The sequence below is a fragment of the Nerophis ophidion genome, linkage group LG01, assembly GCF_033978795.1.
Source record: "Nerophis ophidion isolate RoL-2023_Sa linkage group LG01, RoL_Noph_v1.0, whole genome shotgun sequence".
Taxonomy (NCBI): domain Eukaryota; kingdom Metazoa; phylum Chordata; class Actinopteri; order Syngnathiformes; family Syngnathidae; genus Nerophis; species Nerophis ophidion.
The window spans coordinates 14,234,635-14,259,039 of NC_084611.1; the positions used below are offsets into that span (position 1 = coordinate 14,234,635).

The following is a 24,405-nucleotide window of genomic DNA, read 5'->3' on the forward strand; positions in this document are numbered from 1 at the left end:
TGGGTAAAATGTCTTGCCCAAGGACACAACGGCAGTGACTAGTGACGGGGATCGAACCTGGTACCCTCAAGTTGCTGGCACGGCCACCCTACCAACCGAGCCATTCCGTCCCTTTTGTTAAAATGACTGTGATTTTTGTGACTAACATTTTAAAAACAAATCTTAAAAAATTATTTTTTTAGGCCGACACTGCGTGTAAGTCGTACGTACACAAAAAGATCCGATTTGAAGCACTTTGGAGCGTTTCCACTGGCAAAAAAGTACTATTTGTGTCACTCCAGGGCAAAAAAAAAAACTGATTTGGTTTACATTTGTTTTTCCTTTTTTTTAAGTAAGTATATGCACCAGTGCCTGTTATGCTAATTTATGATGATGTCACATTGACCACGCTCCCCACCACCAATCTGGAGAAACCCTTACTTCTAGTCCTGATACATGAACTCTGACCTCTAACCTGTTGTGGAAGGTGACCAGACAAATGTTGGGGGGCTGACTTAGTAGCTTGTCCACAATGTACCTTTGACTTCTTCTATGCGTGCGCGCACTCACAACATTCTTTGTTTTGCAGGAACTTGATGAGATTCGCAAATCTGGAATGAAAAACTTCAGAAACATTCAAGTTGATGACTCCAACCTATTGTCATGGCAAGGTCTCATTGTTCCTGTAAGCAACCGTCCTTAGGCTGTGTCTAGATTCAGGGTCTGCATCCTTCGCAGTGTGCATTTGGCAGCTGCTGTCCTCACCTTTGATTGTTCTTCAAATTTATAAGTCCTCCTCCATTGAATGCCCTTCGTTCGTAGGGTTACACAACCCAACATCATTCTTGCCAACCCCATATGATCACGATAGTATCAATCTCACGGAGATATCCCGGCCATTTTGGTAAATAATGAGCAAGCCCGTCACGTGACGTAGCAATAGAGACCACAGATGCCTTCCCTATTATACCTTCAATACTAGTCATGCAAACTTCATGAAAGACGATTACTTTGCGAAAACTGATGATCCATAAACTTGTACTTTTGATCCTGAATATGAGGAGGATCTAAAAGCTTTAGAACAGGGGTCACCAACGTGGTGCCCGCAAGGACCAGATGAGTCGCCCGCTGGCCTGTTCTAAAAATAGCTCAAATAGAAAGCACTTACCAGTGAGCTGCCTCTATTATTAAAATTGTATTCATTTACTAGCAAGCTGGTCTCGTTTTGCTCAACATTTTTAATTCTAAGAGAGACAAAACTCAAATAGAATTTGAAAATCCAAGAAAATGTTTTAAAGACTTGGTCTTCCTTTGTTCAAATAAATTCATTTATTTTTTTTACTTTGCTTCTTATAACTTTCAGGAGGACAATTTTTGAGAAAAAAATATACCCTTAAAAATGATTTTAGGATTTTTAAACACATATACCTTTTAACCTTATAAATTCCTTCCTCCTCTTTCCTGACAATTTAAATCAATGTTCAAGTAAATAAATTTTTTTTATTGTAAAGAATAATAAATACATTTTAATTTAATTCTTCATTTTAGCTTCTGTTTTTTTCGATAAAGAATATTTGTGAAATATTTCTTCAAACTTATTATGATTAAAATTAAAAAAAAATATTCTGGCAAATCTAGAAAATCTTTAGAATCAAATTTAAATCTTATTTCAAAGTCTTTTGAATTTCTTTTAACATTTTTGTTCTGGAAAATCTAGAAGAAATAATGATTTGTCTTTGTTAGAAATATAGCTTGGTCCAATTTGGTATATATTCTAACAAATTGCAGATTGGATTTTAACCTATTTAAAACATGTCATCAAAATTCTAAAATTAATCTTAATCAGGAAAAATGACTAATGATGTTCCATAAATTATTTTAAAAATTTTTTCCAAAAGATTCGAATGAGCTAGTTCTTCTATTCTTTTTTTCGGCTGAATTCTGAATTTTAAAGAGTCAAAATTGAAGATAATTTAAATTTTTTTTCCTGTTTTCTCCTCTTTTAAACCGTCAATTAAGTGTTTTTTTCATCATTTATTCTCTACAAATAACTTCTGTAAAAGGAAAAAAAATGTTACTTAGAATGACAGACGGAAATACCCATTTATATATATTTATATATTTATATAGATTTATTTATTAAAGGTAAATTGAGTGTGTGAATGTGAGTGTTAATGTTGTCTGACTATCTGTGTTGGCCCTGCGATGAGGTGGCGACTTGTCCAGGGTGTACGCCACTTTCCGCCCGATTGTAGCTGAGATAGGCGCCAGCGCCCCCCGCGACCCCAAAAGGGAATAAGCGGTAGAAAATGGATGGATGGATAAGCAAATTGGCTATTTCTGGCAATTCATTTAATTGTGTATCAAACTGGTAGCCCTTTGCATTAATCAGTACCCAAGAAGTAGCTCTTGGTTTCAAAAAGGTTGGTGACCCCTGTCTTTAGAAGCTCTGTGCTAAACACTAAGTATTAGGGAGGATGTTCGAAAACATGTTTTTCTGATGCTTCGATAAGAAAACAACTGATTCCATGGATTCAAATCCCTTTTTGAGAGCCGGTTCCTGTTATCGAAGCGTTTTTTCTCGACCATAGGGTGTGCAGCAGTATTGCTAAGTTCTAAACAAGACATACAAACATAATAAAACAATCTCCTACTGTACAATGTCTGCTTTCACTGGGATGAAGACTGATGGGATTTTTATATCCTCCTGTTGAAATGAGTTTCCTCCGCCGGGTGGCGGGGCTCTCCCTTAGAGATAGGGTGAGAAGCTCTGCCATCCGGGAGGAGCTCAACGTAAAGCCGCTGCTCCTCCTCATCGAGAGGAGCCAGATGAGGTGGTTCGGGCATCTGGTTAGAGAAAAAAATGTGTCTGGGGGACGGTTTATCTATTTTTAGGGACACTAATACAAAACTTCACAATAATGTCTGATTGAATGCTAAAAACGTTATGACAGACCGCCTTAAAAACGTACTGGAATTTAAAATTTTTCTACGATTGATAAAACACTGAATATTGACCAAATATGAATGTCACAGCCCCTTTCAATTGACATATTTTACAATCAAGTAAAACAGAACAAAAATTCAACAAACACTAAAAAATGAACAAAGGGTACAAAAAAATCTCACCTACAATCTGATATATCACTAATCTTTAGAACTTTGTTGTGAAAAACTCCTTCCGCGTTTGTGGAAACGCTTCCCGCCCACTGCTTGGTACCTCGTCTGAGCTGCTGTTACGTAGATTACCAAAGTAAATAATTAGATTACCATAGTAACTGGTAGGGGTGTAACGGTACACAAAAATTTCGGTTCGGTACGTACCTCGGTTTAGAAGTCAAGGTTCGGTTCATTTTCGGTACAGTAAGAAAACAACAAAATATAAATTTTGGGGGTTATTTATTTACCAAATTTGTAAACAATGGCTTTATTCTTTTAACATTGGGAACATTATAATAATTCTGCCCACGTTAATCCACATTAAACTGCCTCGAGTTGTTGCTTTGATTAAATAAAATGACAATACCTTTCTTCTACATATAAAAAGTTCAACATTAAACAGTTTGAAGTCAACTCATCATGCTTAATTTATTACAGCATTTGGGAAGTCTGTAGTTGACTATTATTATACACAGGCGCACACACACACAACAAAATGAGCTAACGTAACGCTAAAAGCTAATTAGCCCTCACCTCAACTATGAGCGAGCTGAGCTGCAGTTTAAGTTTCTAGAAGGTCAAGGGGCTCATAGTGATGTTTGTAATAGTTGTGACTGGGAAGTGTTTTTTATATTTTGGGGAGTGTACGATGTCAGTTGCTCACCTGCTAGACACATATCTGCTCATCTCGACGCCGAAGCACTAACTCCATGCTTTCTGAATACGCACTGCTGATTGGCTGTTACATCGCTCTGAATATGCACTGCTGATTGGCTTTGTATGTAACCAATCAGATGGCTGTGTGGGCGGGACAATGCTGGGTGCTCACTGCTCAGACAGAGGCAGAAAGCAGAGCAGCTTGTTAAGACTTTAGACTACAAACTCGTTCGATACACCCTCGTACCGAACCGAAACCCCCGTACCGAAACAGTTCAATACAAATACACGTACCGTTACACCCCTAGTAGCTAGTATATCATCCATAAGCGCAGATTCCAACCATTGAAATGCTTTATATAGTTGAAGACTTACGGTTATTAGAAAACATCACTGCACATCATAATGGTAGCTACACTTTCCATCTTAAAGATCTAAAAAAAAATATTTGGGAATGTCCGGTGGGCCAGATTGAAAAGCACAACGGGCCGCATGTGGCCATGTCTGGTCTAGAATAACCTTGATGCAGCACTGTGGTACAGGGGTTAGTGCATGTGCCTCACAATACAAAGGTCCTGACTAGTCCTGAGTTCAATCCCGGGCTCGGGATCTTTCTGTGTGGAGTTTGCATGTTCTTCCCGTGACTGCGTGGGTTCCCTCCGGGTACTCCGTCTTCCTCCCACTTACAAAAACATGCACCTGGGGATAGGTTGATTGGCAACACTAAATTGGCCCTAGTGTGTGAATGTGAATGTTGTCAATCTGTGTCGGCCCTGTGATGAGGTGGCGACTTGTCCATGGTGTATAATGCCTTCCGCTCAAATGCAGCTGAGATAGGCTCCAGCACCCCCGGCGACTACAAAGGGACAAGCAGTAGAAAATGGATGGATGGAATAACCTTGACGTGATGCAGCAGCAGGACATGGGCTAGCTCTCAGTACAGCAGCAGAGGGCTAGTTTGCTGTCTGTTATCAATGCACCGTATAAATTGTTTGTCTGAGTCAGCGCTTATAAAAACAACATCACTAATATTTGGTATAAAGTCAGGTTATGATATATAAATAGAGTATTGTCGGCAGATTTTGTGGGCAGGATAGCGTCTTCATTGACTCCATTGTTGGGATAAATTGTATTTATTTATTGAGGCGTTGGAATGTATACCAAAAAAAACACGTGTTAATGTTTTACATGAGGATTGTGAATGATAAGCAGCACATCTCCTTTATAGTGGTTGCACATTTACAGAATGACTGATCTGCTGATATGGTCAGGGTGGAGAGGCGCTCCCATCGTGACGTCATCCGGAGCGGAATATTCAAAATGGCCGTCCGAAACTGTGGCATTTAGACGGTATTTTCACAGACTTTGCAGATTGTAAATACAGTTGGATGCTGGATACAATGGAGGCATGGGAAATTCATTTTCTTGTCGCGGACGGCGTGGCGCGGTTGGTAGAGTGGCCGTGCCAGTAACCTGAGGGTTCCTGGTTCGATCCCCAGCTTCTACCAACCTACTCAATGTCCATTTTGTCCTTGAGCAAGACACTTCACCCTTGCTCCTGATGGATCGTGGTTAGGGTCTTGCATGGCAGCTCCCGCCATCAGTGTGTGAATGTGGAAATAGTGTCAAAGCGCTTTGAGTACCTTGACCAGGGGTGCCCATTACGTCGATCGCGATCGACTGGTCGATCTCGGAGGGTGTGTCAGTCGATCTCAAGCCAGGCATTAAAAAATAGACATAAAAATGAGCAATCATCAATCATACCAAGACTTCACTTTCGTCAGTTGTTTGACATTCTCGGCACCCGAGGATCTTGTGAGATGACGCTGGCTGCTGTAAGCTCTTATTTAAGAAAAAAATCACTAACAGGGCGGACGCAGAGAAACACATTTTATTTCTAGAGACTCGGTACCTACTGTCAAAACTCCAAAGACCGACAGCACAGTTCCTGTCTTCACCATAAAAGACCTGTTTCATCCTGCCTGTGCTAACAAAATAAGAGTCTCAGAAAGCTAGCGTGCACAAGCTAGCAAGCTACGGAGTTTGATGCCAACGTATTTCTCCCCCGCCCTCAGCGACCGCTTTCTCACTTGCTTGCCCACCCGCACTCTCACTGACGTCACTCACCTGCTCCTAGACATTAAAGGGCCACACACACATATGCTACTCTCATAACAAAGTGTTTAAAAACGAGTATGCAAGTTGGACAAATGAGATGCCAAATCCAACCACTTTCATGTGGTATTGGACAGAAAGGAGGACTTTTTTTTTTCCTCCATTTGAAAATGCGGACGTTATCAGCACCACTGTCGAATTCCAATCAATGCAAGTCATCAGAATCAAATACACCAACTTATATTCTTGTCTTCATGAAAGAAAGGAATCTATGTGTGTTAAACATGCTTGTATTATCATTAAACACCATTAACTTGTTAACAAAAATGTCTCTTTCATAAATAAATATGAATTATAAATAGGAATGAGGTAGATCTCCTCGACTTGGTCAATTGAAAAGTAGCTCGCCTGCAGAAAAAGTGTGAGCGCCCCTGACCTTGACGGTAGAAAAGCGCTATACAAGTATAACCCATTTACCATTGTCGTAGACCCCGACTCAAAGTAGTTGAAAAACGTCTTCGGGTGTTACCATTTGGTGGTCAATTGTACGGAATATGTTCCTGTGGAGGTTGCTTTCTAGTGGGTTCTTCAGACCACCAAGCATTGACATGAGAGTCCAGTTTAGATTCACAATGATGTTTATTTTTCCAAATATAGTCTTTTTGTGGCTTTTCAGCAATTGTCTTTGTCTCTGGTTCTCGCTCCAACTCCCATTCCAACACCTCTCTCCTCCCGGCTGCTACCTTTTTAAAAGAGCGACAGGTGATTATATAACCAGGCCATCCACGCACCTGTCGCTGATCTCGAAGCCGGTCCTGGCACATCCTGCTTCACTGCAGGCCCGCAGGCCATGCCCCCACTACAGTAAACTACTGTGCAATTTACTAAAAAGTTTCAATCAATCAGTCAAAATACCAGTTTTTTTTTTATTACATATCAAAAAATGGGATCTGAACAAAATGCGTTGAACGTCATATTTGGATGATTACAATCCCAACACTATTGTAGTTGTAGAGTATTTATTAGTTGCCAGCCAGAAGGTATATTTTTTTATATAAACAGGCCAAAACACAGGAAGTATATTACCCGAGGGGGTGTGGCTACAGGATAGAGTTGCCAAATTGAAAACTTATTTTTTTTTCTTTCTTTAGTTTATTTCGCACATGAACACTCTTACAGCATGATACATCACAGAATTTCACATCATTCACTTTACTTACATTATGTCCGGAAAGGAGTAGGAAGAAGCAAAGCTTATTTAATCCTACCCCTTTCCCACTTCAGAGCGTTTATAAATGTATACATCATTTACAGAGCTTTTTATAATACAATGACATCTGTGAATTAGTATATACAATAGTTTTGTAGTATGTATTTAATTAAATCAGTCATTGTTAACGTGTACAGAGATGAAGAATATCTTATTTTCAATAATGTTGAAAGTATTTCTCTTAATTCTTCTTCTTTGTACTTTGTAAGCACTATTTATATAAACAAACTCTTATACTAGTACAATGTTTAACTTCATTACTTAATCCATTCCATAATTTAATTCCACATACTGATATGCTAAAGGTTCCAAGTGTTGGACGCGCATACAAATGTTTTAAATTACATTTTCCTCTAAGGTTATATTGTTCCTTTTTAGTTGAGATGAATTGTTGTACATTCTTTGGTAGCAGGTTATAGTTTGCTTTGCAATTTTACCAAATCATCGAACTTTATTATTTTGGACTCAATAAATAAAGGCTTTGTATGTTCTCTATATCCAACATTATGTATCAGTCTAATTGATCTTTTTTGTAATACGGTTAACGAATGTAGCGCACATTTGTAGTTATTTCCCCATATTTCTGCACAATAACTCAGATAAGGTAACACTAGTAGAGAATATGAAGTGATTTTTGGCCATAAACGTATTTCACTTTATTCATTATTGAAGTGTTTTTTGCCACCCGTATGTTGTATGTTTTGTATATGAGATTTTTAGTTCATTTTATCTATTAATACCCCCAAAAATCAGGTTTATTTTACCCTTTCAATATCGCCAACAATTCCTGACTTCTTGGCATACATGTTCAAGAATTTGATATTTTTAATGCTAATAATGTTAGAAAATGATCCGGTAAAGATTGTGTGCTACATTGTCCGAACGGTTGGTGGATTATACATTTAAAGTCAAAAATAGTGTCGAAATTCACCCAATAGCAGAAAAATGTAGTCTTGATTTTCAAAATATTGCGTGGCAGCACTTTCTACCGATAGGAATGTCCCTCTTATGCTCACATGCTTGACAATGAAACCCAATCAAACATGTAAAGTCAGCTGGTTTTTCCATTCTACGGCGACGTAAAAACCGGTAACCGGTCCATGCCTAACGTTATTACCGCTAATGTCGACTTCTGGAGTGAATCGGAGGGACACGATCTGTACAGGTGCGCGTCTCAACCCTCCACCCAGCCTAAATAGATAGATAGATAGATAGGTATTTATTGTCATTGCACAAGTACAACAAAACTTTGTTTTCAGCACAAACCCGTTCAAGATTAGACAAACAAACAGTGTACAGGGTTACAGAACAGGAACACTAATGGGTCGCCACAAGGCGCCCCGTAAAAGATGGGGAAAAAGGTAAAATGCTGGGGAAGGATGAGTAAAAAATTACAATCTAGACTGGGGTCCTAAAGGGGCCTAGGCTGGAGTGGGAAAAAAAACTCCATTGATTGATTGATTGATTGATACTTTTATTAGTAGATTGCACAGTACAGTACATATTCCGTACAATTGACCACTAAATGGTAACACCCGAATAAGTTTTTCAACTTGTTTAAGTCGGGGTCCACGTTAATCAATTCATGGTACAAATATATACTATCAACATAATACAGTCATCACACAAGTTAATCATCATAGTATGTACATTGAATTATTTACATTATTTACAATCCGGGGGGTGGGATGAGGAGCTTTGGTTGATATCAAAACTTCAGTCATCAACAATTGCATCAACAGAGAAATGTGGACATTGAAACAGTGTAGGTCTTATTTAGTAGGATATGTACAGCCAGCAGAGAACATAGTGAGTTCAGATAGCATAAGAACAAGTATATACATTAGAAGTACATTTGAGTTGTTTATAATCCGGGGAGATGGGATGTGAATGGAGGAGGGTATTAGTAAAGTGTTGAAGTTGCCTGGAGGTGTTGTTTTAGAGCGGTTTTGAAGGAATATAGAGATGCACTTACTTTTACACCTGTTGGGAGTGCATTCCACATTGATGTGGCATAGCAAAACACATACCGTATTTTTCGGATTATAAATCGCTCCAGAGTATAAATCGCACCGGCCGAAAATGCATAATAAAGAAGGAAAAAAACATATTATACGTCGCACTGAAGTATAAGTCGCATTTTTGGGGGACATTTAATTGATAAAATCCAACACCAAGAACAGACATTTGAAAGGCAATTTAAAATAAAGAATAGTGAACAACAGGCTGAATAAGTGTACGTTATATGACGCATAAATAAGCAACTGAGGACGTGCCTGCTATGTTAACGTAACATATTATCTTAAGAGTCATTCAGATAACTATACCATATAGAACATACTATACGTTTACCGAACAATCTGTCACTCCTAATCGATGAATCCGAGGAAATCTTCTTCCTCGATGTCTCTTCTAAACAACTCTGCCAACTCCAAAGGCATGCGCCGCTTCCTCATGTCGTTTTCTGCTGCATACGTCCAGCTTGTAATCTGCAGTACATGATTTCCTTTACGGTCCAATTTCTGTTCAGCCCTTCTCAGTTTTTATGAGTTACCACCAACAATGAAATGATCCATTTCAATAGCTGCGGCAGTAGCATATTGCATATAGCAGTTAGCATTCCATGACCCACAATGCACTTTTGCCATGATCCTCCCCCGCCGAATTCTTATTGGTAGACGTGTGTGTGACGATAGCTGACATTTTCTTCATCTCTTCCTCGAATGAGATAAATAATATTATTTGAAGTTTTACGGTAATCTGTTAATAATTTCACACATAAATCGCTCCGGAGTATATGTCGCACCCCCGGCCAAACTATGAAAAAAAAATGCGACTTATAGTCCGAGAAATACGGTACACATATTACAACGTACATCTCGAAATAGCTAGCAACAGAGGTAAGGGAGTGCGGGGTCATGGTGGCAGGTCGCAGCTCTCAGTCGCTGACCATCCTTCCATCACCCCTATCTGATTTCCTGATGGACCATGTACGTGAACATTTTCAGGAAAGCACAAAACGATCTAGATGAATGTTTGCATGAGTGAAATGGATCTCCTGTAGTAACATGACTGAGGGCTTTCAAACCTGCAACCTCATCTCTAGTCATTAGGTAGATCCTCTACAGCAGGAGTCTCAAACTCAATTTACGTGGTGGCCACTGGCAAAAAATCTGGGTGAGGCTGGGCCGCGAGAAAAAAATTCATAAAAAAAATGTTGCATACTCTTTAGCATGTTTAATTGTATAATGATGTTTCAAATGGTATTTTTTGTACACCGCAACTTTCTCTGTTCAAATAAGACATGTCGGGATGCCCCTGTGCTCAACAAAGAAATATTGCATCCCCTACTTTTCCTGGAATTGTCTTTGCTCACCACAAAATTTTCTCTTCACTGCAGGCTTTGAAAAGGACATGTTTGGGGTTGTGGAATATATTTGTATTTAGCCCACGCACGGAGAATAATGTTATTTCCGCAATGTGTGTCGTTCCGCTTTTCCTCCCTACAGCAACACGGCGGTCGGCGGATAATGACCGGGAAATTACCGTGATAGCGAGCGCAAAAAAAGTGACGGCTCCCGGAGTGTTATCTTGCGTCATATAGAAATATATGTAGTGTTCATCGTGTGAGGCAATGCAAATTAAACAATAAAAAAAAAAAAAAATAACGGTTTGAATTGGTCGAGGTTATCGGGGACTGTTATTACTGACGGACAGGTGTCGCGGTGTGACTGCAGTTAGGCATGTAAGAAAACCCTCGCTTCCATGGCAACATCTCGGTCGCTTTCACTCATTTGCCGCTTTTCCACTAACGCAGGGGTAGGCAACCCAGAATGTGGAAAGAGCCATTTTGGACCCAAATACCACAACGCTGTCAAACGCCATTCATATTAAACTCGCGGGCCGCACTAACATTAAACTTTCCTATTAAAGGGGAACATTATCACAATTTGAAAAGGGTTAAAAACAATAAAAATCAGTTCCCAGTGGCTTCTTTTATTTTTCGAAGTTTTTTTCAAAATTTTACACCTCCCGGAATATCCCGAAAAACTGCTTCAAAGTGCCTGATTTTCACCATCGCTATATCCACTCGTCCATTTCCCTGTGACGTCATACAGGGCTGTCAATACAAACAACATGGCGGTTACCACAGCAAGATATAGCGACATTAGCTCGGAATCAGACTCGGATTTCAGCGGTTTAAGCGATTCAACAGATTACGCATGTATTGAAACAGATGGTCGGAGTATGGAGGCAGATAGCGAAAACGAAATTGAAGAAGAAATTGAAGCTATTGAGCGAAGAGCTATTGACGCTATTCGGCCATAGCATGGGTTTACCTAATGAATTGGCCCATAGCATGGCTGCCTTATTAGCATCGCCGGTAAAATGTGCGGACCAAACGATCAGGACTTTCGCATCTTGAGACACTGAAGCAACTTAATCCGTCGATTGGTAAGTGTTTGTTTCGCATTAAATGTGGGTATCTAGTTTCAAATGGGGCTTCACGGTGGCAGAGGGGTTAGTGCGTCTGCCTCACAATACGAAGTTCCTGCAGTCCTGGGTTCAAATCCAGGCTCGCGAGCTTCCTGTGTGGAGTTTGCATGTTCTCCCCGTGAATGCGTGGGTTCCCTCCGGGTACTCCGGCTTCCTCCCACTTCCAAAGACATGCACCTGGGGATAGGTTGATTGGCAACACTAAATTGGCCCTAGTGTGTGAATGTGAGTGTGAATGTTGTCTGTCTATCTGTGTTGGCCCTGCGATGAGGTGGCGACTTGTCCAGGGTGTACCCCGCCTTCCGCCCGATTGTAGCTGAGATAGGCGCCAGCGACCCCAAAAGGGAATAAGCGGTAGAAAATGGATAGTTTCAAATGTACATACAGCTAGCGTAAATAGCATGTTAGCATCGATTAGCTGGCAGTCATGCCGTGACCAAATATGTCTGATTAGCACATAAGTCAACAACATCAACAAAACTCTCCTTTGTGATTTTGTTGACTTAATCATTGCAAATGCATCTGCAGGTTATCCATACATCTCTGTGCCATGTCTGTCTTAGCATGGCCGGCAGACACTCTGGCAAATTCAATGGGGGTCTGGCGGCAGATTTCTTGCCAGTGGTGCAACTTGAATCCCTCCCTGTTAGTGTTGTTACACCCTCCGACAACACACCAACGAGGCATGATGTCTCCAAGGTTCCAAAAAATAGTCGAAAAAACGGAAAATAACAGAGCTGAGACCCAGTGTTTGTAATGTGAAAATGAAAATGGCGGGTGTGTTACCTCGGTGACGTCACGTTCTGACGTCATCGCTAAAAGACCGATAAACAGAAAGGCGTTTAATTTGCCAAAATTCACCCATTTAGAGTTCGGAAATCGGTTAAAAAAATACATGGTCTTTTTTCTACAACATCAAGGTATATATTGACGCTTGCATAGGTTTGGTGATAATGTTCCCCTTTTAGGTGGGGGCTGCAAAATATTGCGGCCCGCGGGCTGCGTGTCTGACACCCCTGCTCTACAGGATGGTAATCTCACGGTCCTGGACGGTCGACGTTGCAACATTATTGTAGATGTGAACATGTGACACCAACGGTGTGGAGAAGTATGCAGACCCTGAATGAAACACAGCTCTTTTATTCCTGCTCTGACATCCCCGTGGCGTCACTTTCCTTCCGCTAATCCTCTCCTTCTGCGACTAGGACAACCCTCCTTACGACAAAGGCGCATTCAGGATTGAGATCATTTTCCCCACCGAGTATCCTTTCAAGCCTCCCAAGATCACATTTAAAACAAAGATCTATCACCCCAACATCGACGAGAAGGGCCAGGTGTGTTTGCCCGTGATCAGTGCAGAGAACTGGAAACCAGCCACCAAAACTGACCAAGGTATGCATTTGATTCCGCCGTCTAGCCCCTGGAGGACAGAAATGACTCAATTGAGTTATAATTGACAATTTGAGAATATTTTCATATTTACCCATGTGAGTTAAGTTCTAGAGGTGGGGGGAAATGATGGATTCTCAGATGCATCACAATTGAGTGATGGGTTTGTGGATTGATGGACAAATGTCCAAACATTGATTATTATTATTAATATTGTATCCGTTTTTACAAGTGATCCCCTCCCATTTTCCCGATGTAGAGAGTCTGCTGGGAAACATGGAGGGTTCATAAAGGAAACAATCCACTCATGGTGGTGTTTTTAATTTGATGTGCCAGAACAAAAAGAGATGACATTTTGCAGCAGATAATATGGATGAACTCTAATATTGTAATAGACGGAAAGCCTTTATTTTGGAAAACTATGTTTGAAAGAGGAATCATTTTTGTCAATGACATCAATAAGAATGGTAAGAGTATGGAGTATGATGAATTTACAACTGTGTATGGTGATGCTTGTTCAAGCTTTTCATATAATCAACTAACTGGAGTAATTAGGGAAAAGATGGAAACTAGAGATGTCCGATATTGTTTTGCTCTTAATTACTGATTCCGATATCAACAGATACCAATATATACTGTCCTGGAATTAACACATTATTCTGCCTTATTTTGTTGTGATGGCCAGCTGGATGCATTAAACAATATAACAAGGTTCCCGAAATAAATCAATTCAAGTTATGGAAAGAAATGCCAACATGGCACTGCCATATTTATTATTAAATCACAAAGTGCATTTTTTTTTTTACCATGCCTTAAAACAGCAGCTTTAAATTTGGGACATGCTCTCCCTGAGAGAGCATGAAGAGGTTGAGGTGGGTGGAGTTAGGGGGGGTTGGGGTAGTGGGGGGAGTATATTGTAGCTTCCCGGAAGAGTCAGTGCTGCAAGGGGTTCTGGGTATTTGTTCTGTTGTGTTACGGTGCGGGTGTACTCCCGAAATGTGTTTGTCATTCTTGTTTGGTGTGGGTTCACAGTGTGGCGCATATTTGTAACAGTGTTAAAGTTGTTTATACGGCCAACCTCAGTGTGACCTGTATGGCTGTTGACCAAGTATGCATTGCATTCACTTGTGTATGTTAAAAGCCGTAGATATTATTTAAGATTTATTGGCACTCTGTACTTCTCTCTACGTCCGTGTGCCACTCCGTTCAGCAGCGTTTTAAAAAGTCATAAATTTTGCTTTTTGAAACCGATACTTTCCGATATTACATTTTAAAGCATTTATCGGCCGATAATATTGGCAGTGTCATACTATCGGACATCTCTAATGGAAACAAATAATTACTTACGGAACTACTAAATTATTAGTTTGTAAACCTCTAATAGGAAATTCTAGTAGATGAAAAGGAACTAAAATAAATACAAAAATACCAAATTTTTATTTAATAAAGAAATCTTTGAGGCTGCCCTGTATAACACATACGGAAAATGGGAGGACCTTTTTTGACTGCCCGTTGTCGTGGGATATAATATTCAAATTAATCTACAAAGCTACTATCAATGTTCAAAATCGTTATTTTCAAAATAAAATTATTTATGACTTGCTACCCACGGGGAAAAATGTTAAAACTATGGAATGTGACAGAGTCGGATGATTGCCGATTTTGTTGTCAGGAGTCTGAATCCACCCTGCATTTCTTTTGGTATTGTCATCTTGTGTCTTCCTTTTGGGTGGAAGTTGAAACCAATAGCTACAACCCGCAAACAATGTGCCATTGTTGAGTGTCTAGAGATTGGCCGAGTGACCATGTAATACTCGTTGTAGGTCTACTTTGAGACGAGAGAATGGTTATGGTTTAAATTCATATGGAAGAATTGTGGGCTTCACGGTGGCAGAGGGGTAGGTGCGTCTGCCTCACAATACAAAGGTCCTTAGTAGTCTGGGGTTCAATTCCGGGCTCGGGATCTTTGTGTGGACTTTGCATGTCCTCCCCGTGAATACGTTGGTTCCCTCCGGGTACTCCGGCTTCCTCCCACTTCCAAAGACATGCACCTGGGGATAGGTTGATTGGCAACATTAAATTGGCCCTAGTGTGTGAACGTGAGTGTGAATGTTGTCTGTCTATCTGTGTTGGCCCTGCGATGAGGTGGTGACTTGTCCAGGGTGTACGCCGCCTTCTGCCCGATTGTAGCTGAGATAGGCACCAGCGACCCCAAAGGGAATAAGCGGTAGAAAATGGATGGATGGAAACACCTAGAATGTAAATGAAAATAAAGAATGTGGGATTTACAATATTAGCTATGCATGATAAAACACTGAATATTGACAACGTATGAACGTCCCACCCCCACTCGATCGTCATTATTTATAATCAAGCAAACACAGCGAGATATGAATGCGAAGGGTAAAAAACCACCACCTAAAATCTGGTATATGGTATCTGATATATATCAGTTTTAGAACTTTGTTGTAAAAATCTCCTTCCGCGTCTGTCCCTGACACCCGCATTTCAGGCTGGCCGCTCTGGAAACGCTCTGGAAACTCTGTGGAAACGCTCCCCACCCACACTGCTTGGTGCCATGTCTGAGCTGCTGTGACTTAGATTGGACCACATTGGAAACAAGCCTTTTGGCTTTTGGTGCCATCCATTTGCCTTTTTAAAGCATTAAACGGATGGCCAGATGGCTTCATCTGGCCGGGATCTTCAGCTCTCACTGGATCGGTTCGCAGCCGAGTGTGAAGCGGCCGGAATGAGAATCAGCACCTCCAAATCCGAGTCCATGGTTCTCTCCCGGAAAAGGGTGGAGTGCCATCTCCAGGTTGGGGAGGAGACCCTGCCTCAAGTGGAGGAGTTCAAGTACCTAGGAGTCTTGTTCACGAGTGGGGGAAGAGTGGATCGTGAGATCGACAGGCGGATCGGTGCGGCGCTTTCAGTAATGCGGACGTTGTATCGATCCGTTGTGGTAAAGAAGGAGCTGAGCCGGAAGGCAGAGCTCTCAATTTACCGGTCGATCTACGTTCCCATCCTCACCTATGGTCATGAGCTTTGGGTTATGACCGAAAGGACAAGATCATGGGTACAAACGGCCGAAATGAGTTTCCTCCGCCGGGTGGCGGGGCTCTCCCTTAGAGATAGGGTGAGAAGCTCTGTCATCCGGGAGGAGCTCAAAGTAAAGCCACTGCTCCTCCACATCGAGAGGAGCCGGATGAGGTGGTTCGGGCATCTGGTCAGGATGCCACCCGAACGCCTCCCGAGGAAGGTGTTTAGGGCACGTCCAACCGGGAGGACTGCATGGGGAAGACCCAGGACACGTTGGGAAGACTATGTCTCCCGGCTGGCCTGGGAACGCCTCGGGATCCCCCGGGAAGAGCTAGACGAAGTGGCTGGGGAGAGGGAAGTCTGGGCTTCCCTGCTTAGGCTGCTACCCCCGCGACCCGACCTCGGATAAGCGGAAGAAGATGGATGGATCGATGGAATAAACGGATTCAATTCTTTAAGATGTCAATAAACTTCTCAATCAATCAATCAAACCATAATAACTGGTATATCATGGAAAAGTGCAGATTCCAACCATTGAAATACTTTGTATAGTTCAAGACTTCCCGTAATTTGAAAACATCACTGCACATCATAACGGCAGCTGCAGTTTCCACCTTAAAGTTCTAATAAATTATTTTGGAATGTCCGGCGGGCCAGATTGAAAAGCTTAACGGGCCGCATGTGGCCCCTGGGCCTTAATTTGCCCAGGCCGGAAGTAGAGGAATAAATCAGGATATTTTTAAAGTAGGGCTTCACGGTGGAAGAGGGGTTAGTGCGTCTGCCTCACAATACGAAGGTCCTGCAGTCCTGGGTTCAAATCCAGGCTCGGGATCTTTCTGTGTGGAGTTTGCATGTTCTCCCCGTGAATGCGTGGGTTCCCTCCGGGTACTCCGGCTTCCTCCCACTTCCAAAGACATGCACCTGGGGATAGGTTGATTGGCAACACTAAATTGGCTTTAGTGTGTGAATGTGAGTGTGAATGTTGTCTGTCTATCTGTGTTGGCCCTGCGGTGAGGTGGCGACTTGTCCAGGGTGTACCCCGCCTTCCGCCCGATTGTAGCTGAGATAGGCGCCAGCGCCCCCCGCCACCCCAAAAGGGAATAAGCGGTAGAAAATGGATGGATGGATGGATTTTTAAAGTACGGCAACACGGTCAGCCATTGATACGAGTAGGTAGACAACGCCTATCAAGTTTACGGCGACCAAAGTGTGTGAGCAATGTGTGATTTTAGAAGGCACAGACGTTAAATGAAGAATGCCTGCTCAGCAATTTGGGACAGTTATTTGATCACTTGGCAGGCTACTACAGTTCTCACAGATTGTTAGTCTTACATATACAAATAAATATACATACAAAATATGTACTTTGTATGTATATATATATATATATATATAAAATCTCCTGATGATTGAGGGGACCCCTCATGAAACAGTTCTGTAGAGATAAAGTAGTCTTGTGATTTTTCCCACACCTACATATATATATATATGTATGTATGTATGTATGTGTGTGTGTGCTCAAAGTTGCATTTTTATGACAAACTACAACAGAGAACACAACCAGCTAGCTTATCTTACTAACCATTATTGCTTTAACACAACATTTATTTCTCATGTGTATTTGTCACAATTACAATGGTCTGAGGAGTTTGTCTGGCCTTCAGACTTGTCCCTCACCCCTGTTCTTAGACTTAGAGACTTTAGACTTCCTTTTTCTTGTCATTCAAAATTGAACTTTATAGTACAAATAAGAACGTAATTTCCGTGCATTAGCTCTTGGTAGTGCAGGATAAAAAAAAGCAATAAGGTGCAGATATAAATAAATAGATTACTGACTTACTTTGCATGCACATACACGAGCGGTCCAATTGTTAGTGATGTTGTTGTGATTGAAATTTACTGTCACTGATAGCTAAAGTGCTATCATTACCTGACCACACGTGAAGCTAATACATGTGAATATTTGCACGCAATTTCATGCAAAAAAAATGGAAGTGGTCTCAGCTTACAAAAAATGAGTGTAAGCGCCCCCTATGCATCTGCATCTTAAATATACAGACACTGGTGTCAAATACATACAAATACATGATACTTGTAGAACACTTTTCCACCTTCAGTCCTGTTGAAGCAGAGGATAAATTACATAACAAACATAAAACACGTTGTGGCTTGTGCAGCCCTTAGAGACATTTGTGATTAAGAGCTAGATAAGTCAACTTTGGTAAAATAAATGAGTGTAGTTGTATTGAAGTAGAGAATATACTGACATGAAATAAATGAGTGTAGTTGTACTGAAATAGTGAATATATTGACAGAAAATAAATGAGTGTAGTTATATTGAGTTAGAGAATATATTGAAATAAAAATGTGTAGTTATGTTTAAGTAGACAATATATTCACATAAAATAAGTGTAGTTGTATTGAAGTAGAGAATATATTGACGCAGAATAAATAAGTGCAGTTGTATTGAAGTAGAGAATATATTGACATAAAATAAACGAGTGTAATTATATTGAAGTACAGAAGATATTGCCGTAAAATAAATGAGTGTAGTTGTATTGAAGTAGAGAATATATTGACATAAAATAAACGAGTGTAATTAAATTGAAGTACAGAAGATATTGCCGTAAAATAAATGAGTGTAGTTGTATTGAAGTAGAGAATATATTGACATAAAATAAACGAGTGTAATTAAATTGAAGTACAGAAGATATTGCCGTAAAATAAATGAGTGTATTTGTATTGAAGTAGAGAATATATTGACATAAAATAAACGAGTGTAATTATATTGAAGTACAGAAGATATTGCCATAAAATAAATAAGTGTATTTGTATTGAAGTAGAGAATATATTGACATAAAATTAGTGTATTTGTATTTTGAACTTTCACAGTATCATGTTAGACCCGCTCGACATCCATTGCTTTCGTCTTCTCCAAGGTTCTCATAGTCATCATTGTCACCGACGTCCCACTGGGTGTGAATTCTCCTTGCCCTTATGTGGGCCTAACGAGGATGTCGTAGTGGTTTGTGTTGTGGTTTGTGCAGCCCTTTGAGACACCAGTGATGTAGGGCTATATAAGTAAATATTGATTGATTGATTGATATTGAAGTTGAGAATATATTGACATAAAACAAATTGGTGTAATTATTTTGGAGAGAATGTATTGACATAAAATGAGTTTATTTATATTGAAGTAGAAAATATGTTAACATAAAATAAATGAGTGTAGTTTTATTGAAGTAGAGAATATATTGACATAAAATAAACGAGTGTAACTATATTAAATTACAGAAGATTTTGCCATCAAATAAATGTGTAGTTGTATTGAAGTAGAGAATATATTGACATAAAATGTGTATTTATATTGTATTCATATGACATAAAATGAATGTATTTTTATTGAAGTTGAGAATATATTGACATAAAACTAGTGAGGTGTAAACCTTTTTTTTTTTTTTTTTAAAGGCTTTTTATACATATATGCATACTAGTTCTAGCTATTAGGCTGTTCTATTTTTTATTTTTTTATTGTCTTTTTATCATTTTACTTTTTATTGTTTTATTATTTTTTAATACACTAGCACTTTGAGGTTGTTTGCTCAATGTAAAGTGCTTTTTACAAATAAAATCTATTATTATATTGAAGTAGAGAATATGTTCACATAAAACAAATTGGTGTAATTATATTGAAGTAGAGAATGTATTGACATAAAATGAGTGTATTTATTTTATGTTAACATAAAATAAATGAGTGCAGTTATATTGTAGAGAATATATTGACGTAAAATAAATGAGTGCAGTTGTATTGCAGTAGAGAATATTTTGACATGAATTAAAAGAGTGTAGTTATATTGAAGTACCGTACAGAAGATATTGCCATAAAATAAATGAGTGTAGTTGTATTGAAGTAGAGAATATATTGACGTAAATTAAGAGTGCAGTTGTATTGAAGTAAAGAATATATTGACATAAAATAAATGAGTGTAATTATATTGAAGTACAGAAGATATTGCCATAAAATAAATGAGTGTAATTGTATTGAAGTAGAGAATATATTTATGGCGTCACATTAGTGCCAAAAATCCAAGCGGATAAAAACTGTTAATCTCGCGCTGATTCTCCACTTCGTGCGCGCGCGCGACACCCTTTAGTGGCATACTTTCAATATTTACATATACAAATATTAAATAAATAAAAATATTTTTTAAAACAGACAAGTGAGTAAAGAAAACATATTTTAAAGTATAATTTCCATCATTTACTGACATCTGTGGACTGGTTGTATGAAAAGAGAGATATTGATCTTGACACTTCATTAACTATGTGATGTTCTCTAAACAGATGAGACATGACCGTCTTCAAAGACTTTTAGATAAAATTCAATTGGCATTTCCCACAACTCCACCAAATTTGGACTTTTTAGAATTTGTTTGTCGACAAGAGCTGTATCATCTTGATATATATTGACGATGACCCGCCCTGCTATACTTCTGATTGGCCCTCAGCTATTTTCGCCTCACTAATCAGAAAGAAGGGGCCGTGTAAGAATAACCGCCCACAAAGTGCCAAAATGAAGACGGCGCGCGCGCACAAAGGCACCACACGCGCGCAAAACAGTGTCGCGCGCGCGTACGAATTGGAGAATCAGCGTGCGATAACAGCGTTTATGCGCTTGGATTTTTGGCACTAATGTGACGCCATAAATATTGACATTAAATGAGTGTGAGGTGTAAACCTTTTATAAAAATAAAAATAAAGAGATAAAGCTTAAAAACCCTTCTTTTAAAAAAATAAAACCCTCTTTATAGATATATGCATACTAGTTCTCGCTATTAGGCTGTTCAAGTTTTTATTTTTATCTTTTTATTATTATTAATATTATTATTGTTTAATACACTCTCACTTAGAGGTTGTTTGCTCAATGTAAAGTGCTTTTTACAAATAAAATCTATTGTATTGAAGTAGGGAATATATTGACAAAACAAATTGGTGTAGTTACATTGAAGGAGAGAATATATTGACACAAAAGGAGTGTATTTATATTGCAGTAGAAAATATGTTAACATAAAATAAATGTGTGTAGTTATATTGAAGTAGAGAATATACTGACAAAATAAATGTGTAGTTATATTGAAATAGAGAATATATTGACATCGTCAGAAATACTTTAATAATCCCCAAATTGGTGTAGTTATATTGAAGTAGAGAATATGTTGACATAAAATAAATGTGTAGTTATACAGAAGTAGAGGATATACTGACATAAAATAAATGAGTGTAGTTATATTGAAGTAGAGAATATATTGAAATAAATTAAATGAGTGTAGTTTTATTGAAAGAAAAGTGGTCTTCCAGAAGGTCAATGACTGTGTGTGTTTTGTCTTGCAGTTATTCAATCCCTCATCGCACTGGTCAATGATCCTCAGCCAGAACATCCTCTGAGGGCAGACCTAGCAGAAGAATACTCAAAGGACCGTAAAAAATTCTTGAAGAATGCTGAAGAGTTTACAAAGAAACACGGTGAAAAGCGGCCAATGGACTGATCACCTGACGAGCGTTTAGCCCTCCGTCTCTTTCTCCCCCTTACTTCCTCTCCTACCTCCTCTCCTGTATCACCTCCCGTCTCGCTCTCCTAATCCCCGTGGCTGACACGCGCTGGTGGTCCTCCTCCTCCGTCTCCACAGCCTCACTTTCTTTCTGCTGTCAGTCCAAATGGAAAATAAAGTTAGGGTAACAAGATGCTCACATGAAGAGTCGGATAGAAGTCGTCCTTTCTCTTCGCTTTCCCCCTCCATAAAGTAAATGCATTTTTTTCTAATGTGGATTATTGGTTTCCTTTGCCACCTTGGCAAAGAAGCGATCGTGCTCTTTGTTTTTTGTTTTTTTCGCAGACTGAAGATGTTCCCCTCCTGCTTGTAGACCTGCACTGTACTCATAGAACGCTCCCTCACGGCTCCTCGGCCACTTTGTAACCACACGTGTGTGAATAGAACCCTTCTTCTGTACTCGTCACAGACCAAGTCTCCAGGGCAGGGGAGCCCTGTTTTTATGCCTTTTGAGTAGTTGTACCCAAACGTTGCTCAGAAAGACCTGAGCTCTTTTAATTTGCATTTGGATATATAAAAGTGACAAAGTAGGAGCTGCCTGCTTGTTTAATTGGGAGTGCTCTCTTTGACAAACACGGACCACGTTAGGACGGTCTGGCCCGTTGACTCACCGGGAGACGGCCTCGGAACCTCCGACCGGAGAGAGAGGGAAGCGTGTAACCGATCCGAATAAAGATGGCCAAACTGTCTGCTTGCCAGTTCACTCCCGCCACGCACTTCAGCTTGTGATGACCACGAGACCATAATGCAGGGGTCGGCAACCCGAAATGTTGTAAGAGCCACATTAGACCACAAATACAAAAAATTAATCTGTCCGGAGCCGCAAAACATTAAAATACTTAGATAAACTCACCTTTGTTCATTCACGCACAGTATAAAATGTTTGGTGGACAAAATGAAACAAAGGAGGACTGGCATGGAACACGTCTTTCTGTAGCATGGTCGGAGAAAGTTGTACATGTAAAATGGTTCACACAACGGTGAGTTCGAGGGCGGATGAAATTAGTAGGACAACACGGCGCTCGCCAAACACTCATCAGTGAAGCATAAACACAAACATATTCAACAGTGGGCTTTCTAATAATTAAGAAGCTTTTTGGTCGTGTTTGTCCTCCTACTGAAACAAAATATATTTTTCACCTTTTTTCCATTTGTATACATTTTTGAAAAAGCTCCATCCGTGGAGCCACCACGTGGCTCTCGAGCCGCGGGTTGCTGACCCCCGCCATAATGTGTACAGATACTCTTTTTCATTAGACCACTCTTAACATTTCATCACTAGTTTACTCGTCAGTGGTTTTCAACTTTTCCTGAGCCAAGGCACATTTTTTTCATTGGAAAAAAATCCCGAGGCACAACGAAAACAGAAAAAAATTAAACCCAGCAGCCGATCTCGACAGTTAAAAAGTTGTTCTCGCAATTGTTGGATATGAATTCAAACCATAACCAAGCATGCATCTCTATAGCTCTTGTCTCAAAGTAGGTGTACTGTCACCACCCGTCACATCACACCACGACTTATTTTGAGTTGTTTGCTGTTTTCCTGTGGGCAGTCTTTTAGTTCTGGTTTTGCGCTCCTATTTTGGTGTTATGTCATGTACGGGTCTACTTTGTGGACGCCATCTCCTCCACACCACACGCTGTAAGTCTTTGCTGTCGTCCAGCATTCTGTTTTTATTTACTTTGCAGCCAGTTCGGTTTTAGCTTCGTTTTGCATAGCCTTCCCTAAGCTTCAATGCCTTTTCTTTGCGGCACTCGCCTTTTGTTTATGTTTGGTTTTACCTGCAAACCATCGTTGCAATTAGCTACCTGCTGCCACCTACTGATATGGATGAGTATTACACTGTTACTCTGCTGAGCTCTAGACACCACAGACACTCAACAACGGCACATTTGTGGATTATGATTTCAGAATTTGGAAAAAAATATTTTGAACCCATCCATCCATTTACTACCGCTTATTCCCTACGGGGTCGCGGGGGGCGCTGGAGGCTATTTCAGCTACAATCGGGGGGAAGGCGGGGTACAACTCATCGCAGAGTTTGAACCCAATTAGGTGAAATCACACGGCACACCAAACAATATCTCACTGCACACTCGAGTGCCGCAGCACAGTGGTTGAACAACACTGGTATAAGTCACTTTCTCTGTAATAAGTGTACTTTAGATTACTATCAAGACTTCAATTATCATTAAGACGCTTGAGTTTGAAATAGGCGGGTCAAGGGGCGTGGTTAGTGATTGTCATTGGAGAAGCAAGACCATGCCTGGGCAATTATTTTGACAGGAGGGCAAATTTAGAGGAAAAAAATGTATCTGATTTTTAGGAACACTAATATAAAACTTAATAATATCCGATTGATTGCTAAAAATGATTACGGTTGGTACAAAATGCGGCTGCTAGACTTTTGACAAGAACAAGAAAGTTTGATCATATTACGCCTGTACTGGCTCACCTGCACTGGCTTCCTGTGCACTTAAGATGTGACTTTAAGGTTTTACTACTTACGTATAAAATACTACACGGTCTAGCTCCAGCCTATCTTGCCGATTGTATTGTACCGTATGTCCCGGCAAGAAATCTTCGTTCAAAAGACACCGGCTTATTAGTGATTCCTAGAGCTCAAAAAAAGTCTGCGGGCTATAGAGCGTTTTCATTTCGGGCTCCAGTACTCTGGAATGCCCTCCCGG

The 24,405-nt window shown here is 40.0% G+C and overlaps 1 protein-coding gene across 1 annotated transcript in view; it reads left to right on the top strand.

Annotated features, from left to right (window-relative positions):
• Window positions 1–22,247, top strand: part of ube2l3b (ubiquitin-conjugating enzyme E2L 3b) — a 40,384-nt gene extending 18,137 nt beyond the window's left edge. The window contains exons 2-4 of the mRNA XM_061896623.1: window positions 569–664; window positions 12,883–13,069; window positions 21,497–22,247. Of these exons, the coding sequence (XP_061752607.1) occupies window positions 569–664; window positions 12,883–13,069; window positions 21,497–21,651 (438 nt within the window). The 3' untranslated portion in view covers window positions 21,652–22,247. The remainder of the gene's footprint in view (window positions 1–568; window positions 665–12,882; window positions 13,070–21,496) is intronic.
• Window positions 22,248–24,405: the final 2,158 nt, after the last annotated feature.